Source organism: Astyanax mexicanus, chromosome 4, assembly GCF_023375975.1.
Source record: "Astyanax mexicanus isolate ESR-SI-001 chromosome 4, AstMex3_surface, whole genome shotgun sequence".
Classification (NCBI taxonomy): Eukaryota; Metazoa; Chordata; class Actinopteri; order Characiformes; family Acestrorhamphidae; genus Astyanax; species Astyanax mexicanus.
This window is the reverse complement of record NC_064411.1, coordinates 27894737-27913914: the sequence shown is the minus strand read 5'-3', so window position 1 is coordinate 27913914 and position 19178 is coordinate 27894737. Positions and strand designations below refer to the sequence as shown.

Sequence of the window (19178 nt, the reverse complement as noted above, 5' to 3'; positions counted from 1 at the left end):
TCCAGTTTGATTTGGGTTGAAAACCTCAGACAGTAAGATTAGACAGCAGACTTTGCCTGAGGGAGGGATCTGTACCTACTGTCTGTGGAAAGTGAGCAAATGAGGGAGCTGTATGTACTTTCAAAGTACTTTCAAGTACTTTCAATGGGCTTGACACATTTGTACTTAATCTAGAGGAACAATATTCTGCACAATAAACTCAGACTTGGACATCTGTGTTTTTATTTTTTTTATTGCATCACATAAACACACCAGTATCCATCACAACAAATCAGCTTTTCCATCATTATATACACATCGTACAATTTTCAGGACCATGACGTCACAATTCTGTTTGGCTGGTTTACAGCGTTTGTCCACCTGTTTGCTTTAAGCATGGCCGTTACTTCCACTCCCCGAGCCCTCGCATTTTACTCTTCAGAAAGTGGCTTTACTTTGGTATTCTTCACAATCTTTCTATGATCAGACTCTCAGAAACATTAGGCCGAAGCTTCAGATTTAATAGGACGGCCCAATTTACCCAATTACTACTATTCTTCTTCTCCAACACTTTTCTGATTTGTTTTGGTTCTTGGCAAAATGACTCATGGCCCAAAGATTGTGAAGTGCAAACAAAGCCAGACGAATAGCTAGCTGTGGTAATGCCATTAATTCTGCTATTATTTCCAAAAAGCAGCGAGCAGCAGCAGCAGGCTAGCCCAAAGATTGTATTTCTGTTACGCTGCTAAAAACTACCAAATCCAGCTCTCTGGCTTAATAAAGGCAAGCAAAGCTACTTCAGCTGGAGCTTCAGCGACTTTAAAAAAACACTACACTACTACAAGCCTCTGGAAGGATCTCAGGGCAAGGCATCTCTATTGAGGATTAGTACAAACTAGCTAGCATATTAGCATCGGAGTTAGCCAAGCGGTCGTACACACTGTGGCATTTGTTGGCTAACAGATGCTAACAGGCTGAATAGCGTGTAGCTGAAAGCAGCACAACATTGTTCCAAATGAAGAATTAGCCTAAAGCTGGGATTAAAAGTCTGCTATTGCACAGCCATCGACATACAGAACCTTTATTTGCATATAGAGCAAATGTTTTACACACAATGATACTGCAGTAAAAAGCGAATTATATACAGCGCAGAAAAAGAACAACAAAAAAACGCAAACATACAAGCATACGGCGAGCTGATTTAGCCTGAAATGCCACCAGCAATACAAGTCTTTACTACATTTTTATGTTTTTAAGTAATGAAGATTTCTTTTTTATATTGTCAGAATGACATATCCTAAATGTATTTTTTTTTATCTAGTAATATGTTACCACTGATTTATGTGAAATTTAAGTTTCTCTTATCTAAAATAACATAATAATATTTTTACATTTACAGTGTAGATTATTTAAAACCAATTTTGTGAAACATTATGAAATCTCAATTATAAAACTTTGTAGAGGGCTTTTAATTTGAAATGAGGGAAACACTAGGAACAAGGACAAGGAAGAGAAAAGAAAAGAGAAAAGTAAGTTAGATTAAACTAGCTAACCTTAAGTTAGTTTAACCTTACGTTTTACACTCAGCCACTTCATGACTTCGAGCACTTTTTACTTTTAAAGTCTCGATAAAATACATGTTAGTGAAATTTACAGCCAGTCATTTAGTAAACAAACAAATGCTAAGGCTAAGTTAGCTCAGCTAATGTTACTAGCCTAGCCTAGCTGTACTGCTTGTCTCTTACAGATGGAAAACAAATAGACAATTTGTGAAGAGGTTGTGAACAGATACAGAGTGTGATAAAGTGATGCTAAATGCTTAATTTTTTTTATAAAAGTAGAGCATTAAAATTGCCTAGAAATTTATGTTTATTTGAGAAGAGAGTGTAATTCCATTTAAATCAATGGCAACACATTACTAGTCAGAAATACGTTAAGGACATGCAGTCATGATAAAGTGACTAGTCAGAATGGCTTCATAGATTTTAGTAGAAAATCTCTGAAAATAAGTGTTTCTATTAGTAAAAACTGAAACTCAATTTCAAGAACAAATGAGAAAAGGTTACAAAGTCATTTTTAAAGCTTTGGGACTCCAGTGAACCACATCAAGAGCTATTATTCACAAATAGAGAAATGAGAAAACATGAAACACTTGGTGATCCTTTCCAGGAGTGACCATTACTCCAAAAGTACATGGGCAGCTCATCCACGAGGATGTTAAGTTATGGCTCAAATACTGATGGTAGCATTTCACGCTAAAACAGCTTTCCATACAAGCAGCTAAGGAACACCCTAAACCGTGCCTGTCTACTTGATTTGTGGCATCAGTAGGTTAATATTGGTCCCACCAGGTCCTTGCCAAAGTTTGTCATCACTGTTCCAGCAGACATGAAGACGCGTACGACATCTCTTTTTCTCAGCTCATGACAAACCAATGCCTTCCATGACTTTTCAAACATTTCCGACAATTATTTCGCTCAACATCTGGAGCCTTCTGGCCTAAAAATGCCTCAGAAACCACCGTATTTGTTTGGTCCATTCTGTTAATCTATACATTAGTGTCTCACCAATGAGCATTTATAAAGATAGGACATATCAAATAAATCCCATATCAATCACGTGACTTGCTAAAAATGTCGTCTCCATTAACGAATTCCAACCAAGGTGTTCAGATGGCACGATTAAATTTGAGGATTCACGCTGAGCAGATAATATCCTCATTTATTGGCACAGACGAGGTAAAAAAACGAAAGAAAGGGAAACGAGGAGTTCAAACTTTGGCAAGTATTGGTGAACCTCACCTTTACAACACAACACAAAAGGTGCTATATTTCCTTTTCTCTACCTCCACCATGCAAAATACTGTCTGAGAATATCATCAGTAGTATTAAAGGATGATAATTATAAATATAATAGTTCATTAATACTAGTCGTAATATTGCACCGACGGTCTTTTAGCTCCAGAAAAAAACACAATACTCAGTTCCAGTGAAAGGGTGAACGCTGGCACAACTGCATTCAGTGACCAAAATGTCTTTTTATTGCACATGCTCGTGTCAGTGTGTCTCCAGAGGAGCTTCAAAACTCAAGATTCTACTGGAATACTGCTCTAATACTAAATGCACTAAACCAGTGACTCCCAGTCCAATTCCAGGACCAGTTTTGGGAACCACTGCACTAAACTGTATTCTGTTTCTGCACCACAGTGCTTTGCTTTTTGTGATTAAAGTTGCTAGCCATAGCTAGCCGTGGCATGCTTTCTTGAGATGACCGATCCATGCTCCGCCCACAAATACCTTCTTTTAAAACAGTTGCTAGATTGGATGTTTTATTGGATGAATAAATGATTCATGATTTAAGCCCAATTTTAGAGTCGCTTTAGAGACTCAATTTTGTAGGTGATTGCCGACAATCGCTTTAATTTGGTAGGACTGATCAGAAAGCTTGCAGAATGATCGCAGATTTCTCAAAAACAAATATACGTCATTTTTTTCCAATTCTTCCCCATTTTCTCCCCAATGTTACTCTGCCAATTACCCAACCCACTCATTAGGACTCCCCCTATCACTAGTGATGACTCAACACACTAGGATGAAGAAGAGTAGCACATGCCTCCTCCGATACATGTGAAGTGAGCCACTGCTTCTTTTTTAACTGCTGCTGATGCAGCCTTATGACTAGCATCACAGCACACTCTGTGGAAAGGGCAGCGACTCAGTTCTGATACATCAGCTCACAGACGCAGCCTTGTGCTGATCCACATCACCCTAGGAGTGATGAGGAGAAAGAGTGCCATCTACTGTACCCACCCGGAGAGAGCAAGGCCAATTGTGCTCCCTCTGAGCGCCGGCGGCTGATGGCAAGCTGCATGAGCTGGGTTCAAACCTGCGACCTCAAATATCTGTCAAATTTTAATGATTCGAATTTCGGTGTTTAAATTGTTGTGATTAGAAGTTAATTAAGACAGCTCCACTAGAGTGTTGAGTGATTTTAGCTTTTTCTGCTGTGTGTATTTCTCTACAATTCAGCACATAGACAACTCATATCACTGATTTCTTAGCTACATTAATTGCTAAAAGAAAAAAAAAGTGTCTTGCTCCTGTCAAATATCAGTTTCCACGTGATTTTGGAGAGCAAGCAGACCCGTAGCATGTGTTCCTCCTGGTGAAAGAGTAATTTGAGATTCTGTGTCTCTGATCAGTCATGTATAGTGTGAAAAACATATCCATTCTAAAATCAGAAATGGGAAATTTCATTTTCTAGAGTGGAAACAAAGTAAAATAAAGTGTTAAAAAGTAAATCTAAATAGCGAATCTGAAGTTTTTTGAAGAATGCATTTCTGAACAGAACATGGATGTGCCAGCTGCTGATCAAGTTTTAACTGTAGGAACCGAAAGTTCAGTGCTTAAGGAGCCAATCAGCTCTCTAAGAAGTTGTGGCTTTTTTTTTTTTAGCTTAGTGTTCAGTTTAGTGATTTGCCTAAAATCCCTGAGCTTCTCCAGGGGATTCGCCGGCAGTTTGTTGAGCTGCATGAAAGACATCAAAACAACAGCAAACAGCCGAACTCCAGCGAGAGGAGCATCCGTTTCTCTCCTACAGCAGCAGAGTAGGGTGCACCCCGATTGTGTACTAATTACTAATACTTATATATTTTTGAGAATTAAATATTTTGTATATATATACATACTGGTCAATACTGGTTAAGTGTAGTTTAGGTTAAGTGTAGGTTAAGTGTAGACATTTTATTATCCCACAATGCACTGAAATTAAATGAAAAGGGGGGAGGAGCTACTCACAACTGGAACAATATTAGAAAAAAAAAAATAATTATGTAGTATAACCTGGACAACCAGGTCTGGGTGACTGAATGCTGCAGTACACCAATAAGAGTCCTTAAATAAGACTCCTCTAACACTATACTGACTGACTTTTGTAATAGAAATAACAGAGAAAAACACTCTGAAAAAGAGTATCAGCTAAACATCGTACATGTAATTTTAGAAATTAGAATTTAGAATGTTTTTTTGCCAAAAAAAAAAGAAGAAATTTTAAGGCAGTAAAGTAACTAGCATTAATGCTAATGGTTGGTAAGCTAATGCTTGATTTACAGCCAGAGCATGCTTTTAAAAGGCTTATAACTGGATTTTAAAAGCTTTTAAAATTTTATCTGCATTACTGAAACATTTATTATTGTTCTGTGTTGAGAAAACAAGACTTTTTTTAGTAGAAATACTATCAAACATCTATAAACTACAACATGATGTTGCTTCAGTGGTCCATATGAACCCATTCATTTTGGGCTCACTCGCGAGCGCCCTCTAGTGTCTGAAAAGTGGTGGTACTGCTCTCTATATGTTCTCATGTTAAACAATGCAAGCGCAGCAACCAAATACTACAAAAAATATATATTATTAATGTATAAATTATAGATCATGCTGTGTGCTAACCTCCCTAATCCACACTATTAAGATTACTGTATAGTCCATATCTTATTCTCTGTATATAGTATTAGTTTGTAGTGCACAATTGGGACGCAGCCATAGGTTTTGTGTGTCTTGTGTGTATTAGTAATGTGTATCGTACTGTTGTGTCTTCGTGTCGTCTCACAATCGCTGAACTAACATGCAACTACACTTTCCAAGCGCCCGCTGGCTGCCACGGCCAGGAACACATTCTATGGCAACCAGGACGCACACCGCAACATCCGTCCAGAAGCTTATTCGGTTCCACAAGGCAAAAGTACAAGTTAGATAAGAGTCCTTTTTTTTATCATCAAAGGAAAGGAGAAAACATCAAAGGAAAGAAAAGAGATAGGACAGGAAGATGGGAAAAGTAAGGGACATATAAAGACATGCCAGAAGGCGAAAAAAAAAGCATAGAGGAGATGAGAGAAAGAAGAAAAACAGAGAAGAAAAGAATTTCAGGAGATGAAAAGAAGATAAAGAATTAAAAGAGGAGAACAACAAAGTATGTGAACAACAAGAACAAGAGAAGAAAGGAGAGCAGAAGAGAAAGAGAGGGTGTACAGGGATAAGGCAGGGTGTTGGAGAGGTGTGGTTTGTCTTGGCTGGTTCAGACCGCCTGCAGAAGGCACTCCCTGCCCCGCTTCTTCGGGAGGCGTGGACTGGCACTTTCCATGGCAGTCTCGGGGGTCAGGCCACCCCAATCAGAAGACCCTGGGTAGGCACCTTTGAGGACTTTACCTGGATGGGATGCGAACAGAGAGAAAAACTATGTTCACGCAAAGAAGTTGACAGTTTTAGAGATTAATAAAATAAAATAAAATAAAAAAATCATTTTATGGCTTAAATATAGATTTTTTTTATTTGTTAAGTTTGTGTTTAGGTTATTCACACACATCAGATTTCATCCTCAAACAGTCATCATAGCGCATGTCTAATAAGATGATAAGCAAATACAGTATTTCTGTATATAAAAAAGAGATGCAGAGTGAGATCAGCAGTGTGTTAGTCTGATAACAGAAATGATACATTGTGTGTGTGTGTGTGTTATGAAGGCACACAGCAAGTTAAGGATGAATGCAGGTGGTGGTAGATGGAATATTTTGGATTATTACTGGTACAGAAGTGTTTTACCATATTTTTTGGAATATATATCAATATTGTCTCAAAAATCAACAGTGTGCCTTATAATCCGGTGCGCCTTATGTATGAATTCTGGTTGTGTGGTACACAGCGCTGTCTATTGGAGACATAGTGATTTTGGACTGTGCCTACGGGGCCCAGTGGCTCCCAGTGGTGTAAAATGACCTCGCTTTTGTCCTGTGTGGACAACCGTATACTGATTATGTCAGGAAAACATGGAGACCCACCTTGTTCACTTTGATTTAGGCAGGATTTTGTACTGGGTGGCAACACAGGGCAAGTTACGCCACTATCTGTGCTTCGAGCATGCTTGATGCTGAAATTTTTCATTTCTTTACTTAATCCTTTTCTCTTCTTAACTTTTTTCTAATTAACCTTGTTAAACAATTATTGTATTAAGTAATGATATATATATATATATATATATATATATATATATATATATATATGTTAAAACCCTGTTTTGATTAATAAAATAAACATATTGAAAATAAATAAATAAAGCCAAACCCTGCTGAGCCTGACTGTTAGCATTATGGATAACAGAGATTGGCTGCTATGTCTGTTAGCACTGTAGCTCTAACCCTGCTGAACCTGGTTGTTATCACTGCAGCTAACCCGAACCAACTTCTAGCTAACCTTCTCCAACCAGCTAATAAATGCAGAGTTTATCTTTCTTTCATGTGCCCTCAAGTTTTTAGATTTACTACAGGCATTATTTAGACATTTTAGATATACAATTTTAGATATACAATGTTTGTCCTGTCAATATATTACTAACAAGAAAGTAAGCAAGAAAAAACTGTGCTGTTGGTAAATTAGCAAAGTTAGTGCAAAAAGATATAATGTATTTTTTTTATCTAGCGTTCCGCCAATACTCGGCCCTGTCACAGGGACTTAGCACATTAACCCCTTACTCCTCACCTTTTGTTGCTTCTTTTCTTTCACAGGAGACATATTTAGGTCATGTGACCACTAAGCAAGTGTCAGACATTTTTTTTAAATGCGTACAGGATGTGCAATCCTCAAAAAACACTAGGGGGCAGTGCAGCACTCAGGAAAAGTTTCAAGAACACAGCTATAACAAAGTGGAGGCCTCTAGTGAAAGCCTTCAGTAACACACATAGTTTATTGTCAAGTTACGTTTGTGTTACGTTTATGACGCAGTCGAAGTTTAAGTGAAGGCCTTACGAAACCGTGAGTATGTATAGTGTGGGACAGATCTGGAAAAGGAAGTGATGTCATGGGGAAGCAGTGAGATCAGACAAAGTGCAAGCACAGACGGCGGGATGCACACGGCACAGCACGGCAAAGACCAGACCGTTACCATGGCAAGGGGAGGAAGAGGAGGAGCTTAAAGAGGAAATCCTGAGCTCGTTCTTCTGGGTTCATTCAGAGTGAAGAAGAAAGAAAGAGAGAGAGACCAATACAGAAAGAAAGGAGGAGCAAGAGACACAGGTGAGGACAGAGGGACAAAAGACAGTGGGACATCTTCCATGCACACAGGGATCAAAACACGTAACACTGATAGAGTGATCAGAAGTGAATTAAACAAACAACAGGATAAATTAAACGAGTGTAAACAGCCGAAACCTGATCCTCACCTCTAGATTGGCTCTGGCTTTTTTCAGCACGTCCCGCGTCCTGGACACTGATGTGGAAAGATACGGCATGACTGTTCATTCATTAAGACCACACACACTCGCATACAGTTCATCATCATTCATTACTGATTCACCGATATGCCAAAAGTCATGGGATGGCAGTATATAAACTGATCATGAAGTTTTCCATCAGGATTCAGCTTGGGAATGGACATATTGAACATTGGCCAGTGAGCTCATAACAAGATAATGTGAATTGGATGGATGGATAGATATTCTTTATTGATCCCGAAGGAAATTTCGGCATTTTTGACATGAATTGACATGATGGGAGAAGGAGCGAGGCCTGATATTGGGTACCAGATATCCTCAATTTTTGAGGTAATGTGGATATTTAATATTTCTTTGATCCACAGTGTACAGAGAGTGCAGTGAAAGGTAATGATCGTGACCGGTGGCCTCTGGCTAGATTTGTCCATGTGAACAGACAAGTAACTCTGGCAGAAATCACATCCACATTCTGTGCAAGAGAACCACATGTACCCACAGTTCAGTGCAGCATTTTTAAGCTTCCATTGGATATGTCAAAAGTAATTGGACACATTGCTAGATAATTCACGAAGCCTTGTCATTAACATATTGGCCAGTACTCTACATCACTCACTAGATAACACCTCACAAGTTTTGTGTTATACAGGTATGGGCATTCCCAAGTCATCCCCTAAGGCAGGGGTTGGCAATAGGCCCACTAGCATAAAAATTCTGGCCTGTGAGAATATTTGAACTATAATGAACGATAATGAAAAAAATAGATAATAAAATGCTTCTCTGGTGAGCTTTTATTTACATTCCTCCCCTGTCTCTCTGTCGCGTTCGGCGTGACTTTAGTTTTCACACGTTCTGTTTTTTCCGCCTGTTCTTGAGCTCCCTATCTTCTTATAAGGGCATCCACTCTTCTGCAATTGGGTTCAACAACCCTCTGGGCTGGAGAGCCACTAGTCTGTAGCACTTCATCCCATTAATGTTCATTTTCCAGAACAGATTTTTTTTTTGGCCCGCCACGTAATGGCGTAAAAATATCTGGCCTGTGGCCAAACTTAATTGCCGAACCCTGCCCTAAGGTTACACTTCATAATGAACTTACATTCTGATGCCCCCATAAACTTTTGGCATGTCAGTGAAGTTGTTCTAGACACTTTGTTGAATTTAGTTAGTTTAACAAATATTTATCAGGCTTATGAAAATGATCTAAGTTAAAGAAATTATGGTGAATTATTAGGCTGCATGATTAAAGGTGCTGAAATCTTTTCTAAATGATCCTTATCGAATTGAATTAATGTCAGAGTGCAGTGCAGTGGGGACTAACGCTGGTTAACGATGAATGTCTCCATGCTCTCTTTAGTGCGGCTGGTGCTTCTCAGCCTCTGGATGGTGCTCTGCAGAACCTCCTCCTGTTCCGCTATCTTCAACCGCAGAGACTGGATCTCCTCTCTCATCAACTGCTCCTGCATATCACACATATATATGTACTGTTAGACACAGAAATGAACACAGTAATTGATGAAAAAATAAGAGACCACTTATGAAATGATGAGTTTCTTTGAATTTACCAAATTGAAAACCTCTGGAATATTATCAAGAGGAAGATGGATGAATATATATATATATGTATATATATATATATATATATATATATATATATATATATATATATATATATACATATATATATATATTCTTCATTAGAGGCCCTTTGATAGCCCAATGTTAAATTACTGAGTTTCTGCAACCAGTGGACCTACCTTTTTAGATGCTTTACACACTACTTCTGTTTGTGTAGTTCAATAATACTGATATCAGTCTAAATTTGTAATCATTTTTTGGTCCAGGTAACCATCATGGTCCATCGTGCTGCTATAGCAATTTTTGCACTTTGGACATGTTGTTGCTACTGTCCTACTCTTTTATATTATTCTGTGTATTTATATTTTTTATATATTTTATTATTGTGTTTTTATTCTATTTATGTCTTTATATTCATTTAATTTAAAATTGCTCTTGGGTGTAAAGTGGACCATGAGAACACAATTTCTTTCCACCTCCCACCTTCAATCTCCTTGAATCCTTTCTCTATATTTCTCTCTCTTCCTCTATCTCTCTCTCTCTCTCTCTCTCTCTCTCTCTCTCTCTCTCTCTATATATATATATATATATATATATATATATATATATATATATATATATATATATATATATATATATATATATAAATATATATAAATATAAAGGTGCAGGAAGGTAGAAGGGAAGCACTGACCTTCTGGAGGAGATGGGCAGGACCATCAGTGCTGGGCAACGCTGCCCTCCAGAACATCTTCAGCAGAGATGTTGCCTCCTCTAGAATCTGCCTCAGTGTCTTGGTGTTCGCTAACAGATTCCTAACGCTGCCATAATCTAGGGCCTATGGACAGAGAGACACGAGAGTCAGCAGAGGAATAGAGGGATTGTTTAGCAAGAGAGCAGGACAAATGACAAAATATTGGAAACAAGCAGAAACCTTTTAGTACCAGCCTCATGATAAACTTGGATATAAATTTGAGTAGTTAGTGTACAGCTTGTATAACAGCATCTTATACTGATGTCATGTGACTCGTTAAAGTTCATCAATTGAGTTCAGGTTTGGAGACACTCACGCATCCCCAGACCATGATGCTACCACCACCATGCTTGACTGTAGGCAAGGGACTTTGCCATGTTCAATATCCAGTGGTCAGTATGAAAGGATTGTACCCAAAACCCCATTCAAACCTGGAACCTTGTCACTGTAACGAGTCACATGATATCAGGGAGAGAGCAGTAAACCTATGCTGGTTTACATGAATTATAACCATGCTTCGTTTCAACATTGTTGGCCATAAAATGTTTGATAAAATGTTTTCAGATACGTGTGGTGTACATTAATGCTGCCTTTTTTCCCCTATCCTTCCACTAATTAACTAGCCTGCATTTATTTTTGTGTTACATTTTTTGGTACCACTTTAACATAAGACTACCTTTATAAAGGGTTTATAAATGGTTTACAATTAGTTTATTAATGGCTACTAATTAGGCTGTAAATGCCTTAAAAATCATTAATAATCAGTTATAATACATATGTAGAAATGTACGTAGACCTGTTGTTTGCCAAATAGTGAACCCACAGCCATCTATATTGTTGCCCTTTCTACGTATGTGCTATAACTGATTATTAATGATTTTTAAGGCATTTACAAATTAAATAGTAACCATTAATAAACTAATCGTAACCATTAATAAACCCTTTGTAAAGGTAGTCTTATTTTAAAGTGGTACCAATTTTTTAAATAGAAGTAAATCCCTACATCATAAAAAAAGGTTTCAGAGGCACAAATTTGGACAAATGAATACAGAGTACAGACAGAAGCCTGGTCCGTATCTGCAAGTGTATTTAATATCGAGCACAAATGAGCCTTTAAAGGGTAAACTGTGTTAATTTAAAGTATACACTGAGCTAGTTCTAGTTCTAGTGTACAGTACTGACACACGCATGCTGACCTTCCCAGCGTTGACCTCCAGTAGTGCAGTGTTGAGGCAGGTTTGCAGCGTGGCCTCCATCCTCTGTACGAGACCCCGCCCCTCCAGAACCTGCTGCTGCAGAGCGCTGAAGTCGTCCACGTGGCCAATCGCGTGACGACCGTTACGGTTAGCAAACGAGCCGTCTGGAGCTTCACCCTCCAAATCTGCATGAGGCTCCAGAGACTCTGAGGAGGTGGGAAGAAGGAGATGATGCAATTTTAAAATTAGTAAATATTTATATTTAAAAACAGTGCATTTAATTTGCTTAATTCAAATGTGTAAATTAATTTTCATATGTTTCATTTTCTGTTTTACATTAACAGTCTACTTTCAGCTACTTTTGGCAATAACTGTGTCAATGTAATACATTTTATCTATGCCAAAGTGATCTAGATATGGATATAATAAACATTTAAAATGTACTTTGTATAATACCTGAGGTTTTCTCATTAACAACAGTCGAATGCCATTGTTTATTACGGCTCCAACTATTAGTGGACGTAAAAATGAAAACTGGACTATAAAACATTGTCGCTGCGGAAATTCTTTGTTAATGTGTCATTAATTTGTGATGGATCGGACTATACCCTGTCTTCAAAAAAGTATATTGTATGTATAAGTATATACAATGTATAAGTATAATAGTAAATTGGGACGCGGCCGCAAAAAAAACGCCTTTATAAAGAGATAGGGAGCCCGAGAACTGGCAAAAAACGAAAACGGGCGGAAACTAAAGACACGCCGAGCGCGAGAGAGAGAGACACAGGGGAGAAAGCGAGACGCGTGTGATTGGGGAAGAGCGGAGGGGGAATGGGTAAGGGAGCGGTGTGTGTGTGTGTGTGTGTGTGTGTGTGTGTGTTTGTGGAGGAGATGAGGTGGAGAGAGAGAGAGAGTAACGCACAGTGACTTAAATAAGTAACTTTAATCTGATTACTGGATTGGAAATAGTAACGCGTTAGATTACTCGTTACTGAAAACTACTAAGTAATGCGTTACTGACATCACTGCAGATAAGGGACAAGACTACCCACATACTCACTGTACATCAGATAATTATACATTTAAACATATTCTCAGCATTTAAATCCCACGTTTAGTGACATCTGTTGTCTTTAGAGTTATTGAGATACAGCGAGTTACCTTGAGCTGCAGCCAGGGTTGCCAGGTCCAGCAAAAAATCCAGCTCAAAGTCAGTCTAAAACACGTCTGTCAGAAGCTTAAACTAGCCCAACAAGGCTGCCAGGCGTTCACAATACAACACATTTTTATTTTGAATGGCTTGCGATTAAGGTTTTGGTGGCTGTGATAAATATTAAAGTGGCCCAGAAAATGCACACCTTTTAATTGTTTTATTTCCCCTGCGACTATCAAACAAGCCCAGTTTGGCAGAACACCTTTAAATCTGGTAACTCGAAATATTGCTGTTAAAAGAATTAAATGCTAATAAATATACAAATAATCGAAAAATAATAAACAGACTTAATGACAATTTACATGAACATATGTGGAGGCAGGGGAACTGTGAGTCTGCCCAACACTATGACGCACAGCCCCTGTCTGTCCCAGCTGGCCTGCATTGTACTGATTTAAGCAGCCAGCTATGGCCGGTATAGAAACAGAAAGGACCTAAAATGAGTAAAATTAGTGACTAGAGCCCCATTGGGCCGTTATGTTTCTTTAAGTTTGTTTTGGATGTTGGTGGAGGGTGTTTTACCAAAATAAAGGTACATTAGAGGTTATTTACTTCCTGTGTCTTTGTCTCCCTGTGCTTCCTGATTTCCGGGTCATTGTGGCCACGCCCCTATCCCCAGGGGCGCCGTCACAGTACTTACACATTTCCCTCTCAGTAAAATTATTACAAAAAACTTCCTCCCAATAGAAGAGATTGATTACATTTTTCATCAAAACTTAATCAAATTCAAAGTAATATTATTGCATCTCTTTTCCATCTCAATTAAAGACATATTTAAGTAGAATTTTCTGAAAATGTCTCCTATAATATGTTGTTTAATTTTATATCGATAAACATAAGGTAACTATCAAACTGTCTTGCAAAATCTGTCTAGGGCCATAAAAATGTGTCGCTATAAAGATGCAGTAAAACTTGCATTGGATAAGGAGCTTCATCAATAGGAAACACAAATGAAGGGGATGATAAAAATAATCATGAATAATCGACTAATCGAAAAAAAAAAAAAGGTCAGATTAGTCGACTACTAAAATAGTCATTAGTTGCTTCTCTATATTTTACTATACATCAGTTATAAAATATCATCATCATAAATTACTGACCATAATGATTAATGCCTTCCTGCGACAGGCCGTTAGCCGTTAGCGATTAGCAGTTAAGCATGCACACACACCGTTAGCTGTGAGAGAGCTCTCCTCGAGCTCGGAGTAGGGCGAGTACGGGGGTCCGGCTGGAAACGGGCCGATGTCCCTCACTGGAGGAGAGGGGGAGGGGTCTGCAGAAGGTGAACACCACAGCAGCAGCAGGTTAACACACCATGCAAACACACCGAAAGCAGCCATACTGTTATACTGTTACACACAAGTGCACTGACATGCCAAAAGTCATGGAACAGCAGTATGTGAATAGATAACTGTATTTTTCGCACTATAAGGCACACCGGATTATATGGTGCACTATCAATAAACATCTATTTTCTGGTCTATTTTCATACACAAGGTGCACCGGATTATAAGGCGCATTATGCTACACTAGTAAGGAACAGGGGTGTTGCCATGTTTTCCTTCTAATTCAGCAGGTCTTGTTGCTGGGTCATAAGACCTGAGCTAAATTCAGTTAAGTAAACAAAACTGTAATTCAAAAAAAAATAAAATAAAAAAAATAATGTCAAACAAGCGCTGGATGTTAATCTACACAGATTTTCTCTTGAAAACTGTTCATTCGGGTGAGTAAAGCACCTCCGTTTGTTTACAGTAAGCTTAGATTTACGCTTTTTAAGCCAGGGCAATATTAGCTAGTCTTTTGTCCCACGTAGATTGTTTTAACGCAATAAACACGCAGACTACAGTCCTGCTAATGCTGCTCCAGCAGTGTTAGCTGGGGTTAGCAGCAGGCTACAGGCCGATAATTTTTACCGCTGAATGGCAAAAGAGCTAGCGTGTAGCGTGGCTAATGCTTATAATGCTCCAGCAGCTAGTCGGGGTTAGCAGAATGCAACAGGCCAATAATATTCACTTCTGAAGGACAAAAGAGATAGCGTTTAACGCGGTAAGCGGCTAATGCTAATACTGCTGAAGAACTAAACTAACTCCTATATAACGCTGCACTTTAGTGGAGTGTCTTTACTGCTCCTTAATACCTGACTGATAAAATTCATACACAAGGAGGACCAGATTATAAGTGCGCTTTATAGTGTGAAAAACACAGTATAATGTGTTGCCTATAATAAATATAATGTTAAGGTTATATTGGGAATGCCCACACCTGTAAAAGTTGTAAGGTGTTGTCTTGTGAGTTCGGGTTAAACACAGGCCAATGTGCTCATGGCAAGGTCAAATTAATTATGGGTGTTGGAGAAAGATCTGATAGTGGGTGCAGAGGGATAAGTTGATCCACTTCTGAAGTTTTGTGTAGGGTATTTAACATTTCTTGATTCACAGAGTTAGTGTGTTCTGGGAATATGTCACAGAAGCCTATTATTACCACCCACAGTGGACAGCACAGCACGCTGTGTGGTAATGACAGTGACCGGCAGCTTCTGGCTAGAATTGTCATTATGTACAGGCAATCTGGCAGAAATCACACCCACATTAAATGCAGAGACCTCACTCACAAGTCCCACAGCTCAGTGCAGCATTCTATAGCTTCCATGAGGCATGGCAGAAGTTACGGGACACAATATTATTTATTAATTATTTATTAATCAGCTAACTTCCCTGGACAGTAGATGGCATGGAACCATGGTTAATATGTTTTCTAAAAAGATCCCATTTTTGAGAAATCTTTAATATCAATGTAATAAATGATGAATCATCTTTAAATAATATAAGATATACGTAATGTATCAATAATAATAACATTATAAATAAAACAACTAAAAGTTAATGAATTGCATAAATAAGAAAATAAAATCAGATACAGTCAGTTGCTTAAAACAGGTACCTCCAGTATAAGTTGTTTGCGTGTAAAATAATTTTCCAGATTAATTTGTAAATGTTTGGTCAGAGGGTCAAAAAAAAAAAAAACACACAGTTTTAACAAATAAACATTTTCTGGCAATAATCTGATTCAGGTTCAGACTTTAAAGGGTTAAAAAAGGATTAAACATTGTATTTAGCAGTCTCAGATTTAACAAGCTGTGTTTAAAAAAAACTGTTCAATTTTGTAAAGTCTTTAGGCATGCTACATATAATAACTCAAGACTGTGATGTTACAATATGGGGTTTTTTTAAAATAGCTCGTTTTACATCTTTAAACATCTTTTTTTCTGAAACCAAACATTAGTCTAGATATAAGAACAAGCATACATATAGACCTGATTGACACCATGCATTATCATGTGTCCTGGTGATACAATCTTTAATGATTTTGATCACTCTGTAGCCTAGCCCTTTATTGTTAGCTTTTTTGGAATTGACCTCCCCTTGCCTTGCCCTCTTAACCTTTTTGTGGATTACCTGTTTATGACCTCTTTTGCCTGGACACTCTCTGTTATGTTGTTTGTTTATGCTGCCATTTTGTTACTGACTCTGCCTGCCCCTGATTATTCTTATCAGCTTAATCCTGTATTGAATAAACTATTATAAAATTTAAGTTTTATATCCGCACTCGTCTGTCCCATGTTTGGCTCCTGTGACAGACAGTGTGGTATCCTGGTCATCATTACGTTTTTTCTGGAGATGCATTGCGATGCTTTGGCATCATACTACAATTATAACTGGATTATAATGTGTCCTCACTGGTTCACACATGTAATTTGTGGTCAGATCACACAGGGTGCCAACTAATGCCAGGTGTGAACAGGATTCTGATAAAGAATTGCATTTTGGAACTGAATAGGAACTAGTCTCTGCTATCTCTACTATTCTGAGTGATATGGTCGTACCGTGCAGTAGCTGCCGTCTGTAGAAGGCGTCTCGCAGTGGGCTGGCTGGGATGAGGGATGAAGGTCTGCTCTCCAGAGTGGCTGAGGACAGCTGCTGCTCCAGCTGTTTCTGCAGCTGTACCCTCAGAGCACTGTTCTCCTGAACGCTGCGCTCCAGCTGGGCCCTAAGAGCCCGCACCTCCATCAACAACTGCCCCAACTCCCCCCCAGCAGCAGCAGAGGGGTACGATATCTCCGAGAGATACCCTGCAGAGAGAAAGAGAACGGGAATACACATTAACTGCTAACATAGTCCTTTTATAACAGCAGGACTGTACTATAAAAAAAATCAGTGTACATCTGCACATCTGTGTCAGATAATGTGTGCAACTTAAAGAGGTTTATCTGGAATGTTTAATGCATTATTTCAATAAATGCTTATTAATAACATTACAAAGTTTGGCCACAATTAATTTCCTTCTGTAATTCAAGAGCAGAGAGTAGATTACTTTTTATTTATTCTGAAACATGGATTAAATCTTATAACTAGGAGTGGGCGCTATGGCTCTAAAATAATATCACGATATTTTATGGTATTTTCGTGATGACGATATTCTTGGCGATATGACAAAACACTATTTCAAGAATACACTACTGCAACAAAATGAAAACTAAATGTTATTATTGCATATAATATGATAAGGCACACCCCTACTCATTACTAACTCTGTCTAACTCCTCCCTCCTCTCTCTTTCCCTCACGTTTCCTGTCTATAGGCATACTGTCAACCGTGCACAGCGCAGCTTGATTTAGGGCGCGTCAGTGTGTGTTTGCGCAAAGACGGGAAACGACGAGAAACGTAAAACACTCAACGTGTTGCCTTCACATGTGTCCTCGATTCCAAGTTGCTCTGCAGTTTAAACCACAATTGCTTGTGCAAGTTTTGTTAGACACTTTTAAAATCTGACAAAAAATATCGTGCTGTGTTTGTAGAACAGCATTTTAGCACAAACCCTTCAGCCCTGTCAACATCGTAGCATTTATAATGACTGTCTGGAATTGTGAATGTCTCACCCGCTGGGCCGCCCTTGCTCCCGGCACACACTCGGTCATACAGCTGGAGCTCACACTGCAGCGAGTGCAGCAGCTGCCTGCTCTCTGATAACTGCTGCTGGAGCAGACTCACCTCATGCCTCAACCTGCACACACACACACACACACACACACACACAATACCAGTTATGTATATTGAAAAAGATGCATAGCTTTCAGACCTCAAATGATGCAAAGAAAACAAGTTCATATTCATAAAATAACCCTGGTTTTTATACTGGTTTTTCATGCTTCTTGGCATGTACTCCTCCACCAGTCTTACACACTGCTTTTGGATAACTTTATGCCTTTACTCCTGGTGCAGAAAATTCAAGCAGTTCAGTTTGGTTTGATGGCTTGTAATCATCCATCTTCCTCTTGATTATATTCCAGAGGTTTTCAATTTGGTAAAATCAAAGAAACTCATCATTTTTAAGTGGTTTCTTATTTTTTTTTACCAGAAAAAGTAGTAATTGAAAGTAATAGCTTGGCAATCTTAGACAAATATATATATTGGCTGTATTTAGAAGGATTATCAAATGACACCACTGAAAACTTGAAAAACTTTTGTAATAGTATTCATTATGTATGTATCAAGTAATAATACTGTAAGAATTTGAATTAATAGGATGGGAAATATAGAGAAATTGCATATTTGGTTGTATAGAGACCAGAGTTTGGAGTCCTATAAAACATTGGGATCAAACTGTTACTAAATAAAAGAATAAAATACCTTTCTATACTATTAATGACAGAAGTATCACATTGTATTACTGTAGCATTTTGAAGTAATGGGATTTTTAATTTTTTTTTATAAAAAGTGTTTGATGGCTTGGTTATTATGAGATAATGAGATCAGACAGTGTTACCTGTTGCTCTGCTCCTGACCGCTCTGCCTCTCCTGCCGGAGCTGCTGAATCTGCTGACTCTGATCACAGCTGTGTGTCTGCAGCCTCCTCAGCTCCTCCTTCCACTGCTCCGCCTCCAGCTCCGCCTGCTTCAGTCGGGCACGCCCAGACAGCACCGCCTCCCGCAGCTGCTCCACCTCCTCACTGCTGTCTGAAGGTCAGAAGAATAATAATATATAATATACAATATTATTATTTTACAAAATTCAGAATCAGTAACCCCTGAATATCACTGCTATTACATGAAATAACATATCGATGCTCATTGCTATCTTACACTCTGCCAACAGTCTATTTTCACTCTGTCCACCTACCTCCTTTAAATAACAACAGTGCTTGTA

General features: G+C 38.5%; 1 protein-coding gene across 7 annotated transcripts in view; it reads right to left on the bottom strand.

Moving 5' to 3' along the window:
* Window positions 1-218: 218 nt before the first annotated feature.
* The window catches only part of LOC103021361 (myomegalin), a 116759-nt gene continuing 97799 nt past the window's right edge, over window positions 219-19178 (bottom strand). For 5 of the 7 annotated variants that reach the window (XM_022679285.2, XM_022679281.2, XM_022679278.2 and 2 more), the window contains 10 exons: window positions 18799-18988; window positions 17912-18036; window positions 16858-17103; window positions 14146-14247; window positions 11762-11967; window positions 10506-10649; window positions 9555-9693; window positions 8189-8235; window positions 7912-7966; window positions 219-6182 (listed from right to left, as the gene is read on the bottom strand). In XM_022679285.2, coding sequence (XP_022535006.2) covers window positions 6052-6182; window positions 7912-7966; window positions 8189-8235; window positions 9555-9693; window positions 10506-10649; window positions 11762-11967; window positions 14146-14247; window positions 16858-17103; window positions 17912-18036; window positions 18799-18988 — 1385 coding nt within the window. In that variant the 3' untranslated portion in view covers window positions 219-6051. The remainder of the gene's footprint in view (window positions 6183-7911; window positions 7967-8188; window positions 8236-9554; window positions 9694-10505; window positions 10650-11761; window positions 11968-14145; window positions 14248-16857; window positions 17104-17911; window positions 18037-18798; window positions 18989-19178) is intronic. The other 2 variants (XM_022679283.2, XM_022679282.2) reach the window with 2 other exon arrangements.